The 26,092-nt window shown below is 42.5% G+C and overlaps 1 protein-coding gene across 2 annotated transcripts in view; it reads left to right on the top strand.

Moving 5' to 3' along the window:
* The window catches only part of dennd2b (DENN domain containing 2B), a 46,892-nt gene that overhangs the window by 16,657 nt on the left and 4,143 nt on the right, over positions 1 to 26,092 (top strand). For both annotated transcript variants that reach the window (XM_070966788.1, XM_070966780.1), the window contains exons 3-15: positions 3,112 to 4,371; positions 5,836 to 5,981; positions 9,745 to 9,866; positions 10,722 to 10,937; positions 11,331 to 11,427; positions 11,603 to 11,647; positions 12,054 to 12,238; positions 13,445 to 13,554; positions 14,303 to 14,372; positions 16,968 to 17,045; positions 18,254 to 18,394; positions 18,544 to 18,692; positions 24,820 to 24,997. In XM_070966788.1, the coding sequence (XP_070822889.1) occupies positions 3,112 to 4,371; positions 5,836 to 5,981; positions 9,745 to 9,866; positions 10,722 to 10,937; positions 11,331 to 11,427; positions 11,603 to 11,647; positions 12,054 to 12,238; positions 13,445 to 13,554; positions 14,303 to 14,372; positions 16,968 to 17,045; positions 18,254 to 18,394; positions 18,544 to 18,692; positions 24,820 to 24,997 (2,797 nt within the window). The remainder of the gene's footprint in view (positions 1 to 3,111; positions 4,372 to 5,835; positions 5,982 to 9,744; positions 9,867 to 10,721; positions 10,938 to 11,330; positions 11,428 to 11,602; positions 11,648 to 12,053; positions 12,239 to 13,444; positions 13,555 to 14,302; positions 14,373 to 16,967; positions 17,046 to 18,253; positions 18,395 to 18,543; positions 18,693 to 24,819; positions 24,998 to 26,092) is intronic.

The raw sequence follows: 26,092 nt of genomic DNA, 5'->3' as shown, positions 1-26,092 counted from the left end.
CTGACTAAACTGGCCTTATTTTTACAAGCATAATCAAGACCACCAGTACCCCCTAAAAGTCCCCAAGCCTGAAATAGACAAAAAAATCTGCACATATTTTCTTTTTGTGTCCTCATGCTGCAGTCTACACTTGATTTTTACAGCACAATCCGTAATTCCTGCTAAATGGTGCTTTAATAGTCTTATTCTGTGGCTGTTTGCAGTTGATTGAATCTGCTGCCATGTAAAGAGATCAAATTCAGGTACAGTGTGGGAATGATGAATGATCCAAAGCAAGCAAAAAAACTGATGAGAGCCCCCCCACACACACACACACATACACACACACACACACACCTGCCCAGGTAACTCTGAGGGTGGTGATTACAGCACTGAACATTTCTGAGCTTGTTTCAGCCATCATTTAAAATTTTTTGTCTTTGACACATAGACACAGAGTAACAGAAGAAATCATATGATGATCTGTTTCTTCTTACGTCAGCAGCAATTTGCCTAATCGGGGTCTGCAGGTTGTGGTGGAAATGCAGACAACAAAGGCTGAAGGAACATTTTAGTTCCTCTACAATTCGCTCCAGGGACTAAAAGTTCCAGGCACTTTGGGTGGAAATGTGGCTACAGATGCAGTCTCCTTCAAACATCCACAAATCACAACATGAAGCCAGTTAAAACCTTTTCTTCCATATCATGTTGTTATAGCTTGTTCACATTGGTAGAACCATGGTGCAGTGTGGAGACAGCGCTGACTCCTCCCCATGTTTTAAGGTCATTAGGCCAAAGAGCAACAATTTAAACTGTTGTGATCGACTCAATAAACTGTGCTTTTACTGGCATTAGAATGGCATTACTGAGTGTTTGGTCTGGTTGCTACTAAAATATAACCTGACGCGCCAGATGGTTTGTTACACAGGACCATCTGGGAAATCGTCCATGGAAAGTGTTTGGAAAAGGGCAGGCACTTTGAAGAAATACTTGGCAGGTGATTGGATGGACCATCTGTCTATCACCATCTATCACAGGCTAACTTAAACTAATCAGATCAATGAACCATATGTTGTAGTAGGAGTCTTGTTGAAGGCAATTGGGAGAAGAGCAAAAACGTCTTTTCTGTGGAGAAAAACTTTCACTGCTGTTCTTTGGTCTTCTTTCAATGAAGAAATAAGCTCCAGTTCTGATATAACTGATACTATGACAGCATCTATGCTAACCTCTTTAGGAGCTGCCATTATTGTTTTCAAACGAAAAAAACAGCCTCCTGTAGCAGCCAGAGGTTACTCATAGGGCGCTGATTGGTCCGAAACGACTGGTTTGACCACAGACATGTAACTTGAAGCCTGACAAGTTGCGTCTCAGCTCACGTGAGATTACACAAGATCATGTGAGCTGAGATCTGTCTTGGAAGGCGAACTGAAACATTCCCATTGATATTATACGTCAGAGACATGGCTCCCTCTCTGGCTTGCTGCATTAGCCTTACTCCTTGGCAGAAGTTTAGGAACCAGAACGATTTTAATTTGATAACGAGTTCTAATAGCTCCCTGCTGAACCACTGCAACGTGTCATGTGTTGCACTGCTGATTAATATCAGAAAAGTATTTTCTTCATGAAACCATGTGGTCTGAGTGGACTCTGATGGGCATTTCGCCTGAAATTGGAGTTTATCTTGAACTCTTTTCAGGCTCAAGTTAGTGGATATTTATGTTAATAATCTGAGTAAGGTAATAAACAAAGCTCAATTTATTCACAGTGTAGGAAAGATGATCGCTTAATGTTTGATACAAACCTAAATTACAAAAATACAAAAGTCTTTTGTGAATTAGATGTAGAGACATATTTAATGGTCTACTTGAAGAGAAAGGGTTTGGCTTTTTATATGATTGAATAAATTATTTAGGACACTATTATTACTGTATTTATCAACAGCTATAACGCCTCCTGTGGGCATCCGTAAGTGATAAATGGAGGCTTGTGTATAAAACATAATAACAAATATAAAAGAAAATAAGTGAGAATATAGTTACAAAGACTTGAAATGATATAAAAAAGGCCTTCATTGAAAAAATGAGTATTGTTGACACTTAAACCTTAAAAGGTTTGTTTGCTTAAAAATCCATTCACTGGATTTCAGAGTACTATAAACTATACTACAAACTAGCTGGTGTCCTGAATTCTCATATTTCTTCCGGGGGATTAGGATAAGATGCTGTCATTATGGTTGCAGCATGCAGGTCCCTAGCTGTTGTAACAGTCTTCCCACCCTGGAGCAGGAGGAACGAAACCAGGGAAGGGCAGAAAGGTGTGAAGCGAGATCTGTCTGGACCTGCATTATTGGATCACAGTCTGCTGCCCTCAGCTTCCTCCTCCCATAAGGCTTGTTATTCTAACCATGGCTGTGACATCAGATCTCCCAGTGCTTCACTTTCGCAAGACTTAGCCAGCTTCCAAGTCATGACAAAGTCCCTGAAAGACTGAGAGTATTACAGTGTCAGGGATTTACAGGGAAAGTTTGTCTCTCTGTGGAAATCTTAAATGAAGTGAGCACCATGAGAAAGTATTTGTGTGTGTGTGTGGTATGGATGGATGGATGGATGTGGATGGTGCTGCCATCAGTGAGTTTGGGACTACTGTAGCACTTAGTAGTACTTATCTTAAGGGATCAGAGCAGGCTGCGAGGTGCAAAGAGGAGCAGTGAGACTTTCACAGGTAAGACAGCGGTAATAAATCTCGCTTGGCGTACTGCTTTCTGTGTGAGGTCCTCGGTGCTTCTCCTCAAGTTATTTGATTATCTGGAAAAATCCACTGTGGCATTTTAATGTAGTCTGTATTTCCTTTGGCCTTAATTTTAATCTCATCCTGCCAAAGACAGAATACTTTCCTGTGGTCATTCTCAATAAGTGGCTCAGGTTTTCATTCTGTCTTTGATCTTGGAAATGAAGTTTTCAGCTGATTCTTTACAGTTCTCTTCCATCTGTTCCGCATTGAGTCACTTTTCATGCTGCAGGATTGAATGGATTTATTGACAGCTCCCGTGATTTGCCTTTTTTTGGTGCGTTAATATCTTTTAGCCTCCAATTTATTTTTTGTTGTTTTTTTTGTTCTCTTGTCTTGCTCCAGGTGCCGGTCTACATCACCTTGTCCTGTCCTCTCTGCCAGTCAGGGGCAGAGCCAGCAGCCTCTCCTCAGCGACAGTGAAGCAGGGAAGCAGAGTAGGTACGTCAGGACTGACGGCAGGTTCCTGGTACGTGCTGGCTGGAGCGGCAAGACCGCCAGCCTGTGCAGTGGTGCATCTCTCACGAGTGACACTGACTCCCAAGGCCGTCTCATCAAGTCAAAGAGCATCAGCTGCCTGGACAATAGGCTCTCCATCTACAAACCCCAAGCTCAAACCAAGGAAAGTCAGGGCACCCAGGAACAGAAGGAGAAACAAGGGGATCTCTCTCCAGGAGATGGACTTAATGGTCGGCCCCTGAGTTGGAGCACGCTCTCTCTGGGACCTTCCTCCAACCAAAGCCACAAACGCACCCTCTCTCTCACCCGCTCAGTAGCAGGTGTTCCCCCCACCACAATCCGCAAAAAGATCTCAGAATGGGAGTGCAGAAGGGTGGCTCTGCCTAGGATGAGCTTGTGTCTAGATAAAAGAGGAGCAGAGCGTGTAGGGGGCAGTGAGGGCTGCCCCAGCCTGCTCTCTTCTCCTTGTAGCGAGAAAACTTTTGACTTTAAAGGGGTTCGCAGGATGAGCACGGCTTTCTCAGAATGCTCCTACACAGAGGAAGAGGAAGGAGTTTCAGACAAGGACGGCGTTGGTCGCTTCCAGAAAAGGATGGGCAAGTCAGAGGGAACATTTGTGCGTTCCCTGTCTGCTCGGAAGGAGACGTCAGCAGTTCTCAACAGGATACAGAAGATAGAGCAGGCCCTGAAGGAGAATCCCAGCCCATCCCCTCCACGCTATCTGAGTAATTGCTATGCTCCAGACAAGACAAGACAAAAGTCTTTTGTGATAGGTGACAACTTCGACAGCACATGCACCAGTAAGCGCAGCAGCATTTGCTCAGTTGCCACTGAACCAGATGCTGTTTTGGTGTCCGATAAGCTCTCTAAACTCAGACAAAGGTTTAGCGTGAGCTCAGTCAGGTCAGAGAGCCCAGAACCACCTAGCCAGCAGATGTCTGTTGGCACACCAGTCAACCCCTTACCTAAACCAAAACGCACTTTTGAGTACGACGCCAAAGGGGACCAGAAAGGCCTCTTGCCGGCCAATGGACTACCTCCAAACAGAGCCTCTGAGTCTCCCCCACCACTGCCCTCAACCCCTGCACCCAGCATGACACGAACAGTTAAGACTGAGGGGAGCATCCCAGTGAGACTGCAGGACAGGTGAGAGTACCAGTGTCCTTATGTCTCTCCTTTTACCTGAATATACATTGTGAGCTGTGTCAATGTGTTTCCTTCTCAGACAATAAAACACGTGTCATTTCTCTTGATGCAACAGCAGCAGCAGCATCTCCTACAGCAACATGCTGCTGCAACGCACAGCCTACTTTTTCTTGTAAAGGTTGACACAAAGAATCTGTATCAGCTCCAGTAATGACCTTGTTAAGCAGATCAGGCATTGGCCACTGATCTGTATGAATGATAATTTTGGTGCCACAGCAATTGTTGGCCTCATGTTCCCTTCCATGAAAATGATTCCAGTGACGGTCTTATGAAAAATTTGGAACACGGGATGAGTGTTTGCTTTGTTGGTGCGTTGGTTTAATGAGTTACTGGTCAGTGTGTTTGGTTGTGGTGAGTTTGTTGTCAGTCAGGATTCGCAGTTGAGATCAGTGTTGAATCAGTTATGTTTGATCTTGAAGACTAACAATATGTTTTAGGGTAAAGAGCACAAAGTTCTCATCACCCCAGCTTTCCCAGTTTAAAGAAGTTCAATGCTTTCATCGTAGGTTTATCCTGAGGTAAATGCCTACTGGGTACCATAAAAGCAGCTCATATTAAACATACCTGATTTATTGTACAGACCTTTGAAATGTCAGATTCTTTCCAGAAATTCATTTTGGTCCATAAAAAACTTGGCAATTTTAACATTCACTTAGCAAATCTACCGTATATTCTTACTCAAGTTCACTCATGTTTTGCCTGTAACTGAAGATCCTCTGCATTCCCCAGCTCTCTTTAAACTAGTAGAAATGAATATCCTGCAGAAACCACTAAAATCCAACACTTTAACATCGTGCCCTTTGTTGCATAAATATTAGCTGAATGTTGGATACTGTAGACTGCTCTTGTTTTTATTCCTGACTTATAGCTCTCAGGGTCAGACAGGCTCAGTTATTTTGTGTGAGGGTGGGGCCACTCCAGATTGTCCCTATGTAAAATGGGGATGAAATCCTCAAACGTTCATCCCTTGGACTCTGTGTTTAACATTCCTGTGGCTCTAGCAATTTCAGACCAAGCTTAAAAGCCACAAGCTGTCGATGGCGCGACGTGACCATACTGTAGATCCCTGCACTAATGTAGCAAAGTTCCTCTGCAGTGCCTTCACATGTGATGTGCGCCTTACACTGTGCTAAGAACACAGAAATCGTAAGATATCTGCATGTTTACTTGTGAATTTTCTTGTGGTCGGAGTGTGTGTTGATCCTGGTGTTCCTGTTTTTTCTGTATTTTATAATTAGTGGCCTCTAAAGTTTAAGTTTTTTAAGGAATAAGACAATGCGTTTGACTTTTGTGTTTATAACGACTACAAGTGTATTAACCTAGTTGGCAACTGGAGAGGAAGGACTATTTTTAATACCATCTGGACTTTTTCTTTTTTCTCTGACTTTCTTAATTTCTTTCCAGAGAGTCGTGTGAGTCGGAGGATGCTACAAGTCTGCCATCTTCATATCCATCCTCACCTACAGAGAATGGCACGCTAACCACAGACACGCGGAGTCGGCCCAATTCCAAAAGCACTTTAGAGGAGAATGCCTATGAGGACATAGTAGGTAAGCGCGCTGGTTCACTGGCTTTGAAAACAGGACTTTCATTTCACTTCGATCCCTCACGGGTTTCTGTCTGACCTGGGTCACTGTTGGATACAGTTTAGAGCTGAAATGATGACTTGATTCGTAGATCAACAGAAAATAATCTCTTAATCAACGTTTTGATAATCGAGTAATCATAAAATTAGAAATTACTAAAAGACTTCTGTTTTCAGCTTCTTGAATGTGAATGTTTGCTGGTTTTCTTCATCTTACGTACCTTAAGTAAACTGGATATCTTTGTGTTTTGGACTGTTGATCTGACCAAATACATCTGAATGTGTTAGTTTGACTTTGGGAAACTGTGGGTGGACATTTAGGGATATCCAGAAAATAACGGACAGATTAATCGATAATGAAAATAATCGTTAGTTTTAGTTCAGTTTGATTTTAGGCATTGGTTGTATGCGAGGCAGTTACAGTGACAGTGAAAAAAATATGTTAGTTCATGTTCAGAGCCTCCCATGAACAGTAAACACATACATTGTGGTTACTGTGATTGCAACAGCGGCTGTTGAGAACAGTAGTCAGATGTTTTAGTGAGAGTGAAAGCCCCCTGCAGCATGCAGCAGTAGGTAATAAGAGTGTGAGGGTAGCTCCTCCTCCCGCCTTTGCCTCGTGTAGAGGTGTGGGGTATAAAAAGTCTCAGCGTGGGAGCAGTCAATGAACGCTAAGCCTGAGCATAAGATTAATGGATAACATGTGGCTGTATAGGTCGTATTTTACTGTGAAACTTGTCTGGTTGTCTACATATTTCACACTGCAGTCCAGCATTTGACTAACACAATGTTCAGTAATAGCCAGTGAAGAAGATCTTTATTTTGTTGCTGATTGTCGAACATCATCCTCTCATGTTGCGCCCTTTTAGCCACATATTGTGCATCTCACTGTGACTCAAATGTTCTCTTAGATAATGTGTGTGTGAAATGCTGGACATGTTTGAGAGCCAAATTCCTTTCCACTAGCAAATGACCCCAGGCCTTCTGCCCAGTCCAATTGCCAGTTCCCCTAGTGCATACTTAATGTGGTGGAAATGTGTGTCAGTGTGAGTACAGTCTCATGATAAAGCTAGGATCTCAGATGCAGTGAAAAAGTTTACACACTTTTTTCATTTTTCATGATAAATGCCGATGGGCTGATGCAAGTTTTACATTATTTCCTGGTATTTCTACAAGTAGCCATGCTGTGCCTGAATCAGTGATCAGTGTCCTGCTCAACAGCTTGTTTTGTTCTTTTTCAAGCTGTGGATGTGCAGTAGTCTCAGAGAGTGAGCGTCAGGGCATGGCTGATTTTCATGTGAATCCCAACAAAACTCCCATTGTTCATCCAGCACTGTGAGTGTAGAGTTTGCAGTTTGGAGACAATCTCTGTCTGTCCCTCACGAAGACAATTTTGAAGTTTGAAATAGCTTCAGCTATTTCTAACAAAGCTTGAGCAGTGGTTTCCAGCACCACTACGCCATGGTTTACAGGTCAGATGATCCATGTGAGAAGCAGCCACAGAAGTAAATGAGCCATGTTTTGGTCCCTCTGAGCCCCTATTTTAACAAGCATTCATCAGAGAGATCCCCACACGTTTCCTGAACTCCACAAGGAGATCTTGGCTTCACTCACACCATTTGGGTTTTTGGCACCTGTGCTTGATGCCAGATGTTTAACTTAAGAGTCATTTGTAACTTATGCTACAAATGCATGGTAGATTGTGATATTAGGGGACTGTTTTAAGTGCTTTTGACTAGTGTAGCTGATAAATGGACTGTCAATGACTGATCTGTTTACAGTCAGATGAATCACACCCTGTGCTCCAGTGACACTATGATTCAGCTGTCTGTACCACAGAGTCCTGGTCTTATTCAAGCTTCCAGCTTTGTGTTACCTTCACTAACGGCGTTGACTCAAGTGTTGTCTGCTCTCACTCTTGTGAATCAATCTGTCTGGTACATATAATGAGCAACTCCACTTCTAATTAAGTTACACCTAAGTAGTTACACAGTTTGAACTGTGATTTTGTTATTCATTGGTGCAGGATATGCCCAAAATACTCCCACATTTCTCCAGTGTGGTCACAAGCAGTTATCTGTATGATTTGTGGTGCTGCCAAATAATCTTACAAAACTGTAACCTATTTTTTCACATCTCTGTTTACGACTTAATGGGCGAGCGGTGCCACTGTACTGTAGCTTGTTCCCTTTATAGTGTAAGCTGACACTGACTTTGTTGTATAGTTTGTTCTGTGCCTTGCCCTGCCCAGAGAGTCTATTGTGGACACAGAAATGTACAATCACAGTGTGCAGCCAAGGTGTGTCCACTCCCGGCATAATACTGTTTGTCTGGGGGAGTGTTAGAGAGAGATCTGGATGTTTGTAATCAGAGGAGTAGATTAGTACCCTCCAGTGCATAAGCAGCTATACAGACATATCATTTTCCCAGCAGGCTCTCATTACAGTACTGCTTCAGTTTAATGGAGTTGCAGCACAACGTGGGGTCAGACTAAGCCCTCTTACTCTGCTCCTCAGCTTTAACGATGCACAGAAAATCACTCCAGTAGGCTAATTTACTGTGTAACACAACATAACACTCTAATGATCTCAGGCAGTGTACATTATTTGTGTATGTGTGCATGGGTGTGTGTATGTACCGCTCAGAGGTTCAATAATTAACCCTAAAAATAGATAACTGAACAAAGCTCAGCCTGTAGGTTGATCTTGGGTGTTTTTAAAACACACGCTCATTGTTTGACATGCTGAGTTCACCGGGTTTTCCAGCAGTATACCCAGGAAGAAGGAACACAGCTACCAAGTAGATTTTTGTTCTCTGCCTTTCTACTGACAGATAACACTGCTTTTCTTTCTTTTAAAAGTTCCCCTCATGCATTTCGACGCCATCTGGCTCTGTTTTTATTCTGCACTGTGGTTTCTTCACTTTCTCACAACCTTTTTCAGACCCTGCCAAAAAGCTATTCTCAGAGCAAATGTCTGGATAGACATGGACTGTGGTGTTACACAAGTTTTCTCTTTATTGAAGTTGGCCCTCTGCCAGGTGACATCAGTGAGAGCAGTGCAGTGCTCTGTAATGTTAATTTTCTTTCCCTTTCTTTTTCCTTTCCTTATCATTTGTTGACTGAAGTACATCTATAGATCAGGAGCAAAGACTGTGCTTATTGTAACTTCTTCAGGTACAGTGTTGCATTTTTTAATGTTCATGTCCTTAATTGACATTAGTCTCAGTAGAAACACTTTAAACCTAACTGCTTATGTCTTTCTTGCGATCCCATAATATGTTTACATTCATAGCATGGGATTAAAAATGTAGTTGAACAACCTTACTGTCAGAATAACAGTCTAAGAAGATGACTCTTCTCCTCATCTCTCTCAGCAGACAGTTAGCATGCTTGGACAGTGACTCACCAGCTGTGTTGTGTCCAGAAGTTTCAGATGGGCCTACTGGGGCCCGTGGGGCCCAGTGCCAACAGTAACTGTTTTGAAAAAAGGGAGTTCACTCGAGCCAGCTGGGAGTGACCTTTGACTTACCTTTCTGGACTCATCTCTTTTCAGACTAACCATGGGGCAGCCCCCTCTTGTGCCCCTGACACCCTTTCCTGCCCTCTGTTTACACGTTTTGACCCCACAGCCTTGTCTGTCTTCTGTCAAAAACATCCCCTGTCCATGGACAGTTGTTAGCTTGACATTGCATCACAGCTACATTGAACACTCACTTCATCCCAACAGAGAAGGAGAACCCATATGAGGATGTTGACCTGAAGCGGAAGAGTTATGCTCGGAAGTCTTGTTTGCTGGAGAGCAGCAGATCTTGGACCACCATGGACAGGAAGCTGAACTCTCCACCTCAGGTAAGTCAAAAACCTGTTGGGATCAACAGCACTGTTTCCCCGTAGTGAACATAATAAATGTGTTTTCCTGTGGTAAGGTGAATCCCCGCTGACTGTCAGTGCTGAAAAAATCTGTTGAAGAATCTCACACCTCATTTGTAGCACTGCAGGAAACGATATGTTTAGACCTGGAGATTCTCCACAGAGAGGCCCATCTGCAGATTTGGCTTGCTCACTTCAACGCAGGAGCACTTGTTTCACTATAGAAAGAGGAGACCCCCATAGTTAATGGTGTTTACAAGTGTGGTTTAATACTCCAGCAGATACTCACTGAGCAGCTACTTTGTCAAGAATACAACAGAAGAGAAACTGCTGTTTACGGTGCAGCCAAACAAACTCATGTTGTTTTCATAAAGAAGTCAGACAATATTTGGCTTTTTTCATCTTGTCATGAGTAACGGTAATCTGATTTCATGATTAAAAAGATGGGAGTAGTTCTCCACACGCCAGCAGGGCACAGTAAAATGTGTTACTTTGCTGAGGAGGTGGAGGTGAAGCTCTTCATCTAACAGCTCACTGTGCCTGTTCCTTCTTTTTAAAACATACTTTACTCTCTGCAATGTTTAAAGCTCTGGCATTGATTAAACCTCTAAAAACTCATCTCTGTTCATCAAAATGACGTATTTATAAGTTTTCTCCATGGAAAACGTCCCTTTCTGCCTTGAAATGGCTGAGATGTAAACCCTTGCCTTCATTTAGTATGCACAGAGCTATGAATATGCAAATAGTCACCTCACCTCAGGGATAACTGTCTATGAAAAACATATAAATGAATGAATTGTACCAAACCCCCCATATTCTTTTTTCTCTGGCTAGTTGCCTTCCAAACCCAGTAGCCAGTCCCTTCGTGTCTCTGGTCCGAGTGACAGGAAGAGCCACCGCATATCGCAGTTGTCCAAACGCTACAGCCATGATGAAATGCTGCTTCTCCCCCAGCTGGGTGGATCAACTTCACCCAGTGGCCTGCTGGATGATAGCTTCTGTAGCACGAGCGATACCCTGGCCTCACACAGGCACTGGAGGATCCCTAAGGTACACACTGCTCGATCCTGCACAAACACCTACGCTAAGTCCTTGCAGAGCTCTTACTGTGTTCTCTTTCCTTTCCTGCTTCATGGACCAGCTCAAGTTTCTGTAGGGACCAAATCAGAGTCAGAGCAGCTCTGGATCACTTGTAATTCCTCAGTTTGGAAAAGACATTTTTAAAACACTGCACCTCAATGCATGTGATTACTGCTTTGGTTTCAGCTCTTGTGGTACCTTTTCTCAATGCTCGATGCTCTTCAGTTGTATTGTTCAGCAACCCTCAAAGCACAGTACAGTATTATTTTTGGCCAGGTACACCCCCTTCTGCTATACTTAGGATCAAAAGAAACACAGCTTCAGAATCCCCAACTGAGAATTCCCTCCTTCATCTGCTTACAGCTGGTCCAGAGGATCAACTCCATTTACTGCACTAAACGTGGGAAGAAGAGGCTGAAGAAGCTGTCCATGTCCAATGTTGAGACTACATCTCTGAGAGGTAAGGACTCTCTTTATTCCCTTTATCCACTGGCCAGATAAGTGAGTAAATATTTGTGTCTCAGCCACCCACGTAGAGTTCTTGCTGTGTCCTTCTCATGACATAAGCACATGTTTGTGAAATTGCCTTGTGACCTTGTAGAAAACATGCTTGTCTGTCTCATGTCTGCCTGCAGATGACAACAGTGAGAGTGAGAGTGACTCTGACGACAGGTTCAAAGGTGAGTGACCGCAGAGTTCATTGGCAAAGGTTAGGTGCTACGCTACACTATGTTAGGGCTGTTTTTCTCACTGCTTGTGCAACAGTCTTGAATTCAACAAGTGACCCTGTGTGACTGAACAGACTGCAGAACTGTAACTAAAACATTTGCCATGTGCACGGATAATCAACAGACCATACGACATTTATCACATGCCTAGATTCAATGACTGGAATGAATACTAATTACATTTAGTGATGTTTTCTCTCTGTTTTGGACACAAGCTTTCAGGAAAAGTGAAAGATTACACCAACACATTTCATTTCTTGACTGGAGATGGAAGATTACCACCCCATGAGCCTCAGATGGAGAATTTTGTTTGGGCACTGAATTGTGCATTGATATTGATGTCCGCTTCCCTCCTCAGCTCACACCCAGAGGTTGTTGAAACTGCAGTCCATCCTTCGACGAGCACCCAGCTACCGCACACTGGAGCTGCAGCTCATTGAGTGGCAGGAAAGAGAACTCTTTGAGTATTTTGTGGTTGTTTCACTAAAAAAGAAACCCAGCAAAAACTCCTACTCCCCAGAGGTCACCTACCAGTTTCCCAAGGTAAAAGCCTGTTAGTCAGGACTTAATCCATCCCCTAAAATGCACTGAAGGGCTTTAAGTGTTTTAGCTCAGGGATTACAAATCATAAATACTGCACAGCTACATCACCAGTGACTGTTTTCCAAAGCTTACAATGGGTCAGAGCCACCTCAGTATCATTGTGTAATGCTGTTGACAGCAGGGACTGATTTTAAAGGCACTCCATGTAGCATGTTATTATATTCAAGTGACAGCAGAAGGTGAAAAAAGAGACATTTGTCACTTGATCGGTTTAAAAATTGACGGCATGTTCTGGGAGAAGGTTGACCCCAAAGCTTTTTTGTAGCTCAATTAAAAAAGCTGTTATTTTGATAGAAATAAACATATGCTTGCGGATAACAACTCATCTTACACACCACATGCTATAGGTGTCATTAGCACAGACAGCGGCGTTCAAACCCCCCCTGACATAGTAAATGACAGTTAACTGTTGTACAATTGGAGATGATGATAGAGATCAACTGCTGATTTTCAGTTTTCACAAGCAAACGGAATCCAGTTAAGTCATATTTAGGCAGAAAGATGTAAAAGTTAATGCCACAGATAAAGCAGGGCCAGTGTCATCTAGAAATAACGTGTCAGAACAAGAGCTGATTATGTACTGTGGGCTCTTCAGAGTTTTGCTGTTGTGAGGTTTTAGTCATTGGTTACTACAGAAGTGTGTATGCTGAAAATGAGGATGATGGCGTGTTATTTAGGGCCACGACTGAAATGTATATTCCTGTGAGCTTTGACACATTCGTATACAGGTTGTTGATAATTTAGCTGTGTGGGTAATTAAGATTTATAGCATAGAGCTTGGAGAGTCCTGGGAGCCTGTTTATACTTAAAAATAACCAGGATTCATTTCCGTGGCAGGGAAGTGTTTTCAGTTATTCAAAGATATACTTTAAAGTTATTTAAGATTTAGCACCGGTGTCCCTTGGGAGAAATACGTCTCTGCCAGCCAGAGGAAACGCTCACTCTGATGTCAAGTTAATGAGGACTGGAGGGGGTTTAACCTTGTATGGGAGAAATGTTAGCCCTGTCATCTATTGGTCACTCTGACATTCATGGGGATCTTAAAAAAGGAGGATGCAGTTATCTGAAGGAGAATGAGTTGACTCTCCTCTCCTCTCCTCTCCTCTCCTCTCCTCTCCTCTCCTCTCCTCTCCTCTCCTCTCACAGCTAGAGAGGCCCACCAAGCAGATGAGGGAGGCTGAACAGAGACTCAAAGCCATTCCTCAGTTTTGTTTCCCAGATGCAAAAGACTGGAGTCCTGTGTCTGAGTACACCAGGTATGGCTGCGAATCTTCCTTAGTCGATGTTAAATTCATCATTTCTAATTGATCTCCTGCAAAGGGTCCTACAGCGATGCAGCATTGTGCTTCATAAAGTCGGTGGACTGATTAAAAAAATAATGGTCAAAATCAAAGCAGGCTGAGAAATCTCGACTTTTACTCCCTAGAAAGGATCAAAAAACCCTGGATCTATCCAATATTTCCCCTTCATTAAACTCTCCTTGCCTGGTAAATGCCCACAACTCAAACACACACCAATCTGTGACGCAGGTTTACTGTTGAAAAACTCTCAAGCCCTAATCAAGTTAACCCTGATGACATCAATTTCTCTCACTTTGGAAATCTCCTCCAAAGCCACAAAGGGCAACTTTGAACTGTCACGACAGACTGAGTGATGAGTAAAAGTAAATGAATGAACTTTTAGTGTACATACACATCATATTTTGAAACTCTGTTATCACTGTTAACTCTGTTAGTGTGAATTTTACGGCTTATCATCATGATTATTTTTACACCTCCATGCTTGTTGCTGGTGTGCAGGATAAAATCTGTTATCTGTGAACTACAGCTGTTACACCTTCGCCTAAATGTAAAACTGGGCCAGACCAACACAAAGCTGTTGTGCACTCCTTATTTTGTGCTCTATGCCTTTAATTATTTGATGTTTGTGTATGTGCACACTGATAGCATACCTATGCGTCTTTGTGTTGATTTTCATGTGTGCACATTTGTTTTTTTACTACAGTGAGACGTTCTCCTTCATGTTGACTGGAGAGGACGGCAGCAGGAGGTTTGGGTACTGCAGACGCCTGTTGGTAAGCTGCTGTTGAACCCCTCATCCTCTGCTCCCTGTTCACACCCTGCTGAGCCCTGTTTGTTGTGACAGATATGTGAACATGTGATATGGTTTTCCTGTGGGGCCACTGATGTGTTGCATGACCATTCACTGTGGCAGCAGGGAGGAGAATGCATGGAGCAATAAAGAAAAAAAAGTGGAAAAGGGCAAAAAAAAAAAAGATTCACCCACTTATTATTATCTCTGCTGATCAGCATGAGCATCATGTACAGGGACTTCTCAGCCTTTGCCCAGGAAATACCTATGGCAAGCAGTAGAAACAGAAACATCTGGAATAACAGACCTTCAAACCACATTGCTCTCTGAGAACAGTTTCAGTTACAACAAAAATGCATTAAAGTGGTTTAATATTAAATATGTAAATCTGTCATCATAATTGTGCATGGAATTTGATATAATATGCATCTGAGAAAAATAACATAGAGAAATGCAGTCACTACATGCTATTTAGATTAGTGTTAGTACTGCAAACATTCAGTTTTAGTCATAAAACGAATAAAACGAATAATAATTTATGTTAAAAAACCCAGTCAGGATTGACTCATTCAATTTAACAAGAGTTTCTCAGGAGAGGCAAGACAAAGAGAAACCATGAAAAATCCAAACTTTGTCATTGTGGAGCATTTCCTCCTCATAACGAGGCTGGAGAGGGCTTTGAAGTTTTCTGTTGAGCTTCCCATTTAGCTTGCGGGTAGAGAGCTTGACTGTGTGGGATTCTGTGAATGTGGTGGTGATTTTGTTTGCCGTTTGGTATTTCTGAGTATGTTTATAGTGCTACAGTGTGTATGTTCTCAGAGGTTTACTGGCAGTGCTTTTACCACTGTGCATGCCCATGCACTGGATAGCAGTGGGATTTTTTGTGAATTCTTTACCCAGACAGAAAATGCTCTTCTGCTGTGTTGATCTGAGATTCATCTTGATAGCAGCAGATTTTAATGAAGGTAGAGGAAGAGGTGAGCTTCTCTCCTCCAGTAACTTTGTTTCCTCCCTGCTGTCTGACCAGCCGCTGGCAGTAATCGAGCATTCCTGAGGACTTGAATCAAGCTCCACATAGTTGATTTAATCATCCATTTGGAAAAGCGGAGGAGAAACAAGAGGAGAAAATTGCATACCTAATAAGGACAAGTGGATTGGCGTTTCTTTAGTGCTTGTGTTCATTTGTTACTCTGTGTTTGAGTGTCTGTGCCTTGAGGCACATAATGGTCTATGAGTGTACAAAGGAAGGTAGATAGGATCAGCAGGGGCAGATAAACCACCTGCGTTAGGAAGCTGGCGTCCACATGAGAGACTTTCACCTCAGATCACAGCATAGATTTTAAGACTTCATCCACAGTATGTAAACAATTTATCTACATAGTTCTATTATATACTATTATCATGATGTGAGTCTTTATGTATTTGTTTTTTAATGAGTTAAATTTCACACATTTGATCACAAATAACCTTTTTCTGCTCTGGGTCTGTCAGCAGACCTTAGTTACCGATCTTCCAAAATTATACATCGTTTAGTTCACTTGTAAAAGAGAATACTATTCAGCCTGTGAAAAGAGATGTGTAATTACTTCTGGGGCTCTGTAGGAGCTTTTTAAAGCCTGAAAATTAACCTTGATGAAGTCATCTAGTTTATATCACCTTGGGCTCAGAGACTGCTGATTTTTAGCAGCAAGCTTGTGTTACAAATGGGGGGTGTCAACAGTTGCGAGGGAGGGAGGCTCTGAAGTTGAATCATGGGAAATGTAGGATCCAGTGCTTTTGGGGGCTTGACCTATACATGAATCTAAGGCTACATCCACACAATAGGTTTTCATATTAAAGCAGCAATTTAAAATGAAAGCAATCAACATGTCCAGGATGCAGATTGGCTGCTCGGCAACTGGTTGCAGAAAATACTACAAATTAGTAGTGTTTAGTATTTATCATTAGTTAATTATGACTTGAGTCATCATTAAGTATTAATCACAAAATGCAGAATTCAACTGCATAGTAGCTGATAGCATAGACAACAATGTCAGCAATATCCGAAATTTATTATCCATGTCAACGCTGATGACATTTGTTTTCTTCTGCAAAAAGGTCACATGATAGGGGTGTGACAAGGACATGTTGGTGGCATGTCTCAGAGGGTTGAGCGGTCATCTACTTATCAGAAGGTCTGTGGTTCGATCCCTTAAGGGGCAAGATACTGAACCCCTGCTGTGCCATTGGTGTGTGAGTGTGGGTGAATGGTTGATGCTCATAATGAGCAGGCGGCTTTGCTGCCATCGTACGTGTGTGTGAGCACTTTGAGTGGCCGTCAGTCTAGACAAGCGTAATATAGACGCAGTCCAGTCCATTTACCATTTGCTGTCCAAGTCGTGACCAATCAGAAAGTGGACGTGTTTCTGCCTGGCCACACTAAAACTCCCAGAGCTTTGAGCAGCTTCATGTAATATGTCTGCCTCTACTGCCTTGATTCTGACAACTCTTTTTTTTTTCATCTGTCTGTTTGTAGACCATTTGCAGGACATTTGTGAATGTGTCTTTCAACACAAGTCTCTGTTGCTTTCTCTTACAGCCAACTGGGAAAGGACCTCGCCTTCCAGAGGTGTACTGTGTCATCAGCAGACTGGGCTGTTTTGACTTGTTCTCCACGGTGAGTTCATCCTTTCCCATGCAATGTGCACACTCACACACAAACACATGTACTGAAGACAGACAGTTACAGTAAGCAAGCTGTGTGTGGTGTTGTAGCTGCGGTTAACCCGTCTCACAGCTGAAGTAAATGACTTTTAGCAGGCCTTCTGGTGAACACCTGTTCATTGGTAAACCTTATTCCTTCTTCTTTTTTTTTTATTTTCTGATTTCCCAGAGTAATTGCTTCCTTTTCTTTTGTATCAGTGGGGCAAACACAGAGCAGAGCAGTCACTCTGACTCTCTCAGCCTTATCTGATTACTTATTAATTCAACCTGAGTAAGTCCAGACTGTTGAAACAAAGAAGCTGGTACATGACTTGAAACTAAAATATTACGGTATATTTCAAAGACGGTGTGCAAATATGTGCTGTATTCATTGTTAAGTAATGGGGGCCTTGAGAAGTTCAGCTGAGCTGTGATTAAAGGCTACGCACAAGGTTTGGAAAAGCATGAAAAATCTGAAACCTGAAATGAAAATTCTGCATTTCAGTAGTCGAGTTCAAGCAGGATAACTGTGCCATGTAGATGGATTTTAGCTTTGAATTTGTAACAAACAACTTTGAAACAAAGTGTTTGCTAGCACCAGAGTTTGTCTTGTCTTTGTATCATGTGATATTTAGGACTTTCATCAGTTGGAAGAGTGCGAGAAAAAGCCTGATGTTGCCATTTTGCAGCAACAACAGTGCAGCAGCAAAATGAAAGCAATCTATTTTACAAGTGCTGTCATGATAAAAGGGAAAAGAAGCCTGTGTTTGATTTCAGAGGGAGTTGTGTGTGAGAGACAGACAGACCGACAGATGGAGAGAACGAGAGAGGTGATATCATGTGACCTTGAAAACGAGCAGTTCTCCAATCAACTTTCCAGACAGGCAAACAGGCACACTGGGTGGAATTTTCCAATCACACATGGAAAGAAATTCATTTGCTATTTTTCAAAACAGAAAAGGAAAACTGAATCGCTCATCGTCAAACACATAAAAAAATGTTTCCATTAATTGCCGCCTTGGTCAGTAACCTTGATGACTGTGCACTTCTTGACCAGCTTGACTATTCATTCAAAATCCAGGCTCCTCTCATATTGTCAGACTTCTAGAGACTTGTGTGCTGTTGATGTTAAGACTGGTTGACATATGTTGAGGAAACTGTGCTTTGTCCTGCCATGTTCAGATCCTGGATGAGGTTGAGCGGCGGCGAGGCGTCTCAGCAGCCCTGGTGTACCCCTTCATGAGGAGTCTGATGGAGTCGCCCTTCCCTGCACCAGGGAAGATTATCAAAGTTAAGACCTTTCTGCCCGGTGCAGGAAATGAGGTCAGAACTACTGAAAAAGCAGAAACCAACTGCTTTCTCTTCCTACTTGAACATGCCTACCAGCCTAAATCATGTCCAAATACACTTCTCAGTTAATTAGATCTGCAAACTGTGATGACTTAAATTTCCCTTTTTCTGTGGTCATTCAGGTCATCGAGCTGAGGCGGCCCACTGACTCCAGACTGGAGCACGTGGACTTTGACAGTCTGTTCAGTTGCCTCAGCGTACGGCAGGTGATACGAGTGTTTGCCTCGCTGCTGCTGGAGCGTAGAGTCATCTTTGTGGCTGATAAACTCAGGTGAGGCATCTGCAGTGACGCACTAAGTCACTTCTCGTGCAGTGTGTGATTTGGTCTCTGACTTTTACTTTGTTTGAACCTCTGTACACCTGGACAGGGTATACACCAGTTCCCATTCAGTGCGTTATAGGCATCAGCCCCCTGTGACCATTAACACAATTAAGGGGTTAGAAAATGGATGGATTGGCAGAATTGCATTAACCCATCTACATACACAGACACAGACACATAATAGCAGCATTATGCTATGGTGTTGTGCGCTGGGGCTTAGTAGTGTTGTTGGATTCTTATTATTTATCAGTTTCAGAAAGTCAGGCAGCAGGTCAGTCAGTAAGCTGATCAGTCAGTCAGCTGCCAGTTTTCGTCCCGGAAGAAAAGTGGGTCACGCCAGTGAGAGTCACTGCCAGAGGAGAATAGGGTGGGGCTGATAAGATCCAGAGTCTCCAAGGACTCAGTGTCCCAATCTGTCCTCTTGCTACAGAAAAGAGAGATGTACTTTTAGAGCATTGGAGGCGAGGGTGGAGTGGGAGGAGATCTGAGTGGAGAAGTAATCTCTCCATGTATCAAAGCCCAGTTTAAACAAACATCAGTGGGGGCAGTGACTGTGAGGAGAAGGAATGCACTTCCTGTGTGCGCGACTCTGCCCTCCATGATCTGTAGCTCGACTGTCACCATTTGACTTACGATGCTACGTTCACTCCCTACGTATGAGCTACCACACTCTGTGTCCCTGGAGAAAACCGGTCTAAGCTGCTGATTACCGGAAGTGATAATATCAAGTCACGGGGTGGGAATCATGAGGCAACTCATGATACAGTATGATCATGGTGTATTGCCCAAGACATTGATGTTATGACTACATGGGAAATTCAGTGATTAGGCAATGCAATGAATTGCAATATCCGAAGAGATAAACACACTTCTAGAAACTCAGTGATATAGTGTTAATTCTGTGGGTTTTCAGGCAAAATTCTGTGTTACAAAATGCATTTATTCATGGTTCCCAGAGGATGTATCCTACTGGCTTCCCTGACTTTCCTTCTACCGCCACTGTGAGTTCACTTTTGTGGTTTTGAGTGAAATGTCTCAACAGCTATCAGGCAGATTGTCATGAAATTTGGCACAAACACACAGGATTGTAATAACTTCGGTCATCAGCTCGAAATTTCAATTTATGACCAAATACCTGTAAAACTAATGAGATTCCAATCAGCCTCACCTGTACTTTCAGTAGTTAGCACACTAACAAGCCAAACAAACATGATGAACATCAGTATGCTGCATTGCTGCATCACAAGTCACCACTTGTGGTTAAAGGACGATGAAGCGGAACAACAGTTAAAATGTCTGCAGTACAGGAAGGATACATAAAGCACAACTTCAGACTACAAATTATGATGCAGAAAACTGAAATAACTACAAAAAAGAAAATTACAAACGTGAGTTATATAATTTCGTGTCTTGAATATGCAGTCGTGCTTACTCCATGATCTGCTCAAACCATTTGTCTGCGTGTGTGTGTATTTAAATGTGGAAGCATGCATGCATACATGCAGATCTCCTGTGTTTTGGTTTCTTTTAAAAACAGTGACAGGGCCTCACTGCAGCATTAATGACGATGATAAAAGCGCTGCTCCCCCTGGGGCTCCAGCACAACATGATGCATGTTTCTTTCCCTTGAAATGTATATCTAGTACAAACGGGAAACGAGAGGAAAATCCATGTTAGGCAGTGGTTTTCTGTGGGGTCTTCTGTTGCTCATTTCTTCAGTGTGGTACATTCACTTAACCCTTGTAATATTACACTGATATCTTTGTTGTATTTTCCACAGAGGTTGTTGCCTCTACACTAAAGTCTGCACAGACAATTTCTTTTAAACTGATCATTCACCAGCCGATGCCTATAATAACAAGTTGGATGCCTAATCAGATTAATTCATCATCAGCTACTCTGTCACTCTGTAATTGTTTAACTCAATTGACCTGCAGACGCTGAATGAGTTTTTTGTCAGTGCTGCAGACTTATGTAAACAGACTCTGTTGGTCCTCAGGCTAGAGCTGTGGACAGTTACCAAAGTATATCTGCATGTCTGGATTTATCTCTTGGTATGGCAGTGAAATACTCTTACAGTAAAAGTGTTACTGCATATTGCATCTAAATGACTTTCCCTGATGTGGCTTCATTGTTAAGTTGATTGAATTCCATCATCTCCCCTGCAGTATGTCGATGAGATTTGCCACTCTCGAACTGAAAGAATGAAATGGCATTTGATTGTAGAGATGCCCCGTTATGGGAAGTGGATGTCTCACACGTTGAGTGAGGCAGCAAAGAAGAACAGATATAATGAAAGACGAGATGTCTGAATGGAAGAGAGAGGAAGACTTAAAATCGAGGAGACTGTGGAAGGAAACATTGGCTTCTTAAAACTTTTCTCATGGCCATGGTGAATTAATGAAGCTCACTTTTGTGTGGTGCAGGAGGCTGCTTGGGTTTCTGCATTCACGCTCTCTGGTTTCCCCTTAATGCCATTAATTATGGTCCATACCTGAGCCAATGGCAAACTCAAAATTGGCATTCAAAGTGCATAATAAAGGACACCACAAAGTCAACATAGTGGTGGTTTTCAGTATTATGATAAGTGGTGACTTTAATGATCAGACAGGTAGAGTCATTGCCATTGCTGCTGGCATTTTCTTAATCATATTATGATATTGATTTTATCCTCCGTTATTCTCACAAACTCTCTCTAACACGCTCTGCTGAACTGGCGTGAAGCCAAAACCGCTTTTAACAACTTAACCGGTTTCCCATGTGGTATTCAACTCAGAGGTGGAGTGAAATCCACTCACTATAAACACGTGAAATGTGTCTGTTTTTCAAAGAGTCGAGAAAGACTTGGCCATTACCGGAGCCTGACCAGCTGATTTTCACATCAGTGTCATTCTTGTGAATGTTTACACCCACGTGCAAGAAGCCCATGTTGGAGACTCATATACAAGAACACCTGCACACATTCATCTGCTCTCTAGACAGCACTGATCAAACTCAGACATTATTGTGGTTTTAATAAGAACACGTATAGAGTTTCCCATCAGGAAGCCATTTCTCATTGTAAAATGGCTTCTCCTGTTGCCTTCTGTGGAGCCATAGAGCTGGTGGCTGGAGATCCTTAAAGACAGGAAGTGAGGGAAAACCATTTGGGGACCAAGGGAGCAGAGAACGTTTTGCTAGAGGATAAAAATACACCATGTGCAGCTTGTTGTAGGAGTCCTATAGGATATGTACGCTGCTGCATCTATATGATGTCTAAGTGTTATTTTGGGCTTGAAAAAGCTTTAACGTTGAATAATGGTTTTGTGGAGCTTTGCAGCTCAGCTGATGTCTGACAGCTGTGTTTCAGTATGCTCTGTGTCTCGTCCTCTTTGTCGTCTGTCTGTGGAATCAGTCTTAGCTATGCCAAGGCTAGAAGACACAGTGCAGTGCTTTAGTAGGCAATAGAGGCTTTTGTCTCCCTTCCTCTCTCCATCTCAGACACTGAAATTTTCTCTCCTCCTTCGGGCTTCATAGACTAAGCCTCTCGATCCCATGTTTCCTGGAGTATCTGCCAGTTCAGCCTCATACACATTAAACCAGGCTTGGCAGACCTGCAAGAGCTAATATGTCAGGATTAACTCCCAAACCTCAACACATAACAGCTCTGCACAGACCTCACCTCTGTAGAACTTCTATTCCTGAGAGTGGGGTCATACATTTCTATGACTATTAAGTGCGTAATCAGATATTAAGTAATCAAATTAAAGTTTGAATCTTAATTTACTCTTGCATAGTGTAAAAATAATTGCAATTTTTGGTTTAAACATTATCGGGATGAAAGGTTTGGTATGATAAAGTCTTACTTTCCAACTTGTCTACACAAAGCTGGTTGCTTTATATTTCCATGGGTTGCTCTTAGGCACTGTCGTGCTTTGAGCTACATGCTAATATCATGACGATGCTAACATGCTAATGTTTACCATGTTTGCCAACTTAGTTTAAATTCGCTAATTAGCACTAAACACAAAGTACAGCTGAGGCCGATGGGAATGTCATAGTCCAAAGTATTAAAGGAAATCTTATGGTGGTCCTTCCAATAGTCATTAAAATATTTCAGTCTGGACCAAAATGGTGGACTCACTGGCCAACTGACAGACCAGTATTTCCATCCCTAGAGCCACTCCTCTTGCATAGCTAAGAACCACCATACAGCATAATCCAATCTGATACAACCACATTGCAACCTTGATACTACACATACAAACCCAAAACAATAAAACATCAATTCAGAAGAGATAAAGGTTTGTCTAAAATCTCCCTCTTCTGACGCTGTCAAATTAATATCCTTCATTCAGGATGTTTAATTTTTTGTTACTTACTTATTATTCTCAACCATTAGTTGACAGACAAGCCACACAGTATTTTCCTCTTTTTTATGACCCATGTGTGGTCTGAGGATCCAAAGTTTTGGTCAGGATCTAACGGGAATGTCCCTCTCTGCTTCCAGAGTTGAATGGCAACCTCTGGTCGTACAGAGTGTTTTCATTGCAAGTTCATCCTCTCCCAGGGGTGTGTGGTTGGGGAATGAGTGTAATTGATCCTTTCGGTATCAGTAGTGTGTAGGGCCACGTGTAGCCTGTGGCGAAGGTTTTCGGAGCTCTGTGCCCCATCACTCCCTGTTGGAACTCGTCAAACGCAGGAGACGGGATCTGTTAGGAATTATAAAGCCCTCCTCAGGCAAATGGAAATCAGACCGGCCAAAGCAAAGCTGCAAGTGCTTCATGTTATGAGTGAACTGGAAAAGGCCTAAAAAGACTGAGCACTGTGGTTATTGTAGCCTTTGGGTTTTTACTGGTGTAATTCTATTTTACCCTGTCAAGAAAACACATTTTAATCTTGGCAATTTGACTCATGGGAAGTGAAGATGAAAAGGCCTGTAGCAAACATGTACCCTGAACGAATGGAGTGGAAAGGTTTGCTGCAGTTTGTCATTGATCGCAGCAGATTGATTAGACTGATCTCTACTCTCTGCATGCTGTTCCAGAATGTAGTTAAAGTTTCTGAAGCTGAACATCAGTGTGAAGGAGTTCACTTAAAAGGGAGTAACTTCTGTTTACTTTGACGTTGTGTGTGCTGTTGATGACAGTGACCGTGGAAAACATTCCTCATTAAAAGTGTATATATCTCAAGTGGGGTGCGTTTGCATACCACGTTTGATCCCTGGGCTTGTTCTTGATCCATACTGATTTAGTGATCCGCTGTGTGTGTGTGTGTGTGTGTGTGTGTGTGTGTGTGTGTGTGTGTGTGTGTGTATGATTGGAGCCACAGTTTATTTTCACTCTCTTTGTGTACATGGATTGGACAGTATGTAGAGGACAGAGGGGAGGAGGGTCAGCCACTGTCAACAAGCCACGGATCGTGAGAAAGACGGGCTGCTATTTGTGATCTCGATTTTATACCACAGCTGTCGGAGTTAAACCGAATTGGTGCTTTTTTTGGTATTGCGTCAACAAGCCTCCAGCTTAACTATAGCAACATGTCAGAGTCACGCCACCCCTGCAGACCAAGAGTAATGTCACAATAATGCGTTTTTATGGCACTCACTGATCCTCATTGTGGTTTGCACTGTAATAGATGGTATTAAAGTCTGAGAGGCAGAAGTGCAATGGAAGATGCAGGAAGAACAAAGTGTCAGAGCCAGAGTACATAGCTGTTATGCCTCATATGAAGTAACTGTTTCAAGGAAAAGAGGATCAAGTTCTTATTTAACTTGGGAAAGGAGCTCAGCAATGCTAATATACGATTTGTGCTCTTATCGTTCAGTTTGTAACCCAGTTAAAGATAATGATTGAAATATTTTGTGACGTTATGGTTTTGTTTTGTTTTGTTTGTTTTTTAACCTTGACTGCAGTGGTTGGTATTTTTAGGAAAATGTTGTTGCATATAAACCACCACTCCCCTGTCAGTCTGGAAAAAAAACATGTGCCCTGTTTTGACTGGGTTCAGTTTAATCTGGTGTGGCCTCTGCAGGGCGTTGTTGTGTGAAGGTGACTGATGGTGTCTGTCTTTTTTTGTGTGTGTCTCCCATCATCAGTATCCTGTCCAGCTGTATGCATGCGGTGGTGGCACTGCTCTACCCCTTTTCCTGGCAACATACCTTCATCCCTGTGCTGCCAGGCTCCATGTTGGATATCGTTTGCTGTCCCACTCCCTTCCTGGTGGGGCTGCTGTCCAGCTCTTTGCCGAAGCTCAAGGAGTTGCCTGTGGAAGAGGTGAAATAATTGATAGATTAATCAGTGAATGAGAATAATGTTGAGCTGCTGCGGTGCAACACAGTTAACTGTATTCTTAGTCATCAAAGCCAAGCCATGACTTTCATCTCAAGCCTCTGAAGTATTATTGCCCTATAAAAGCCTACATTATATTTATACTGTGTGTGTGCGTTTGAATACTGACACAGATACAAAGCAAGTAACATCATGTAGTTTGCTATGGGCAGCTGGTTTCAGGGCTCCAGCAGCCAAAGATCTCTGGCCTCCTTCTCAGTCTAGTTTTGGCTCACAGTAAATATTTTGGCAGCAGAAGCCCAGTGAAGAGTGTCCTTAATTAGTTAGACAGGTACTAGGTTTACACATGGTTTGCTGATGAACATTGTTGAAGTTTGTGTACCAGCTAGGGCTGGGCGATATGGCTGAAAACTCTATCACGATATGTGTTTTATATCGGTCGATATCAATAATTATTGATATTTTTTATGACCTATTTAAAATAAGGCCCAGGAGAAAAATCCATTCAATTTAAACATTTTTATTTTAAATTTAACCTTCCTCTGATTATAATCCCCTCAGCTATCAAGGCAGAAAGGAAAGGAAATACTGGCGAGCTGACTTTCTCTGTTTTATCAACAATTTCTTCTCTCGCTGCAGCGCTCACTTGCTATTTCTCATCTCTCTCCTCGGGGAGCATCAAACACGAGACAGCGAGATGGCGCAACCGAACTTGATACTGTTACATGATTGGCCTGTTAGCGTGTCTCTCTCACTGATTAGCGATTACTCCCTACGTTGCTCGGTGACCTGAGAGCGAGTGCCTTTGTTCATGCAACCAACCTCGCTTCGCAACTGTTTCTTCCAACGAAGAAAAAAAATTATCAAATGTTTTATCATACACATTTTTTATCGATCTTGATTACATGTCTATCGCGAGACATATTGCTATCGTTTTATCGCCCAGCCCTAGTACCAGCTTTAGCTCTACATGTCTCTCAGACTGAGAGGTGATTTATGTGAAGAGACAACATGAGACACAGTTGACACCGACCTGTTAATGAGCTGTCAGCAACATCTGCTCTCTGCTTACATTGCTCA

Source organism: Chaetodon trifascialis, chromosome 1 (assembly GCF_039877785.1).
Source record: "Chaetodon trifascialis isolate fChaTrf1 chromosome 1, fChaTrf1.hap1, whole genome shotgun sequence".
NCBI lineage: Eukaryota > Metazoa > Chordata > Actinopteri > Chaetodontiformes > Chaetodontidae > Chaetodon > Chaetodon trifascialis.
Note: the sequence above shows the minus strand (reverse complement) of the source record. Positions and strands in the feature narration are given on the sequence as shown.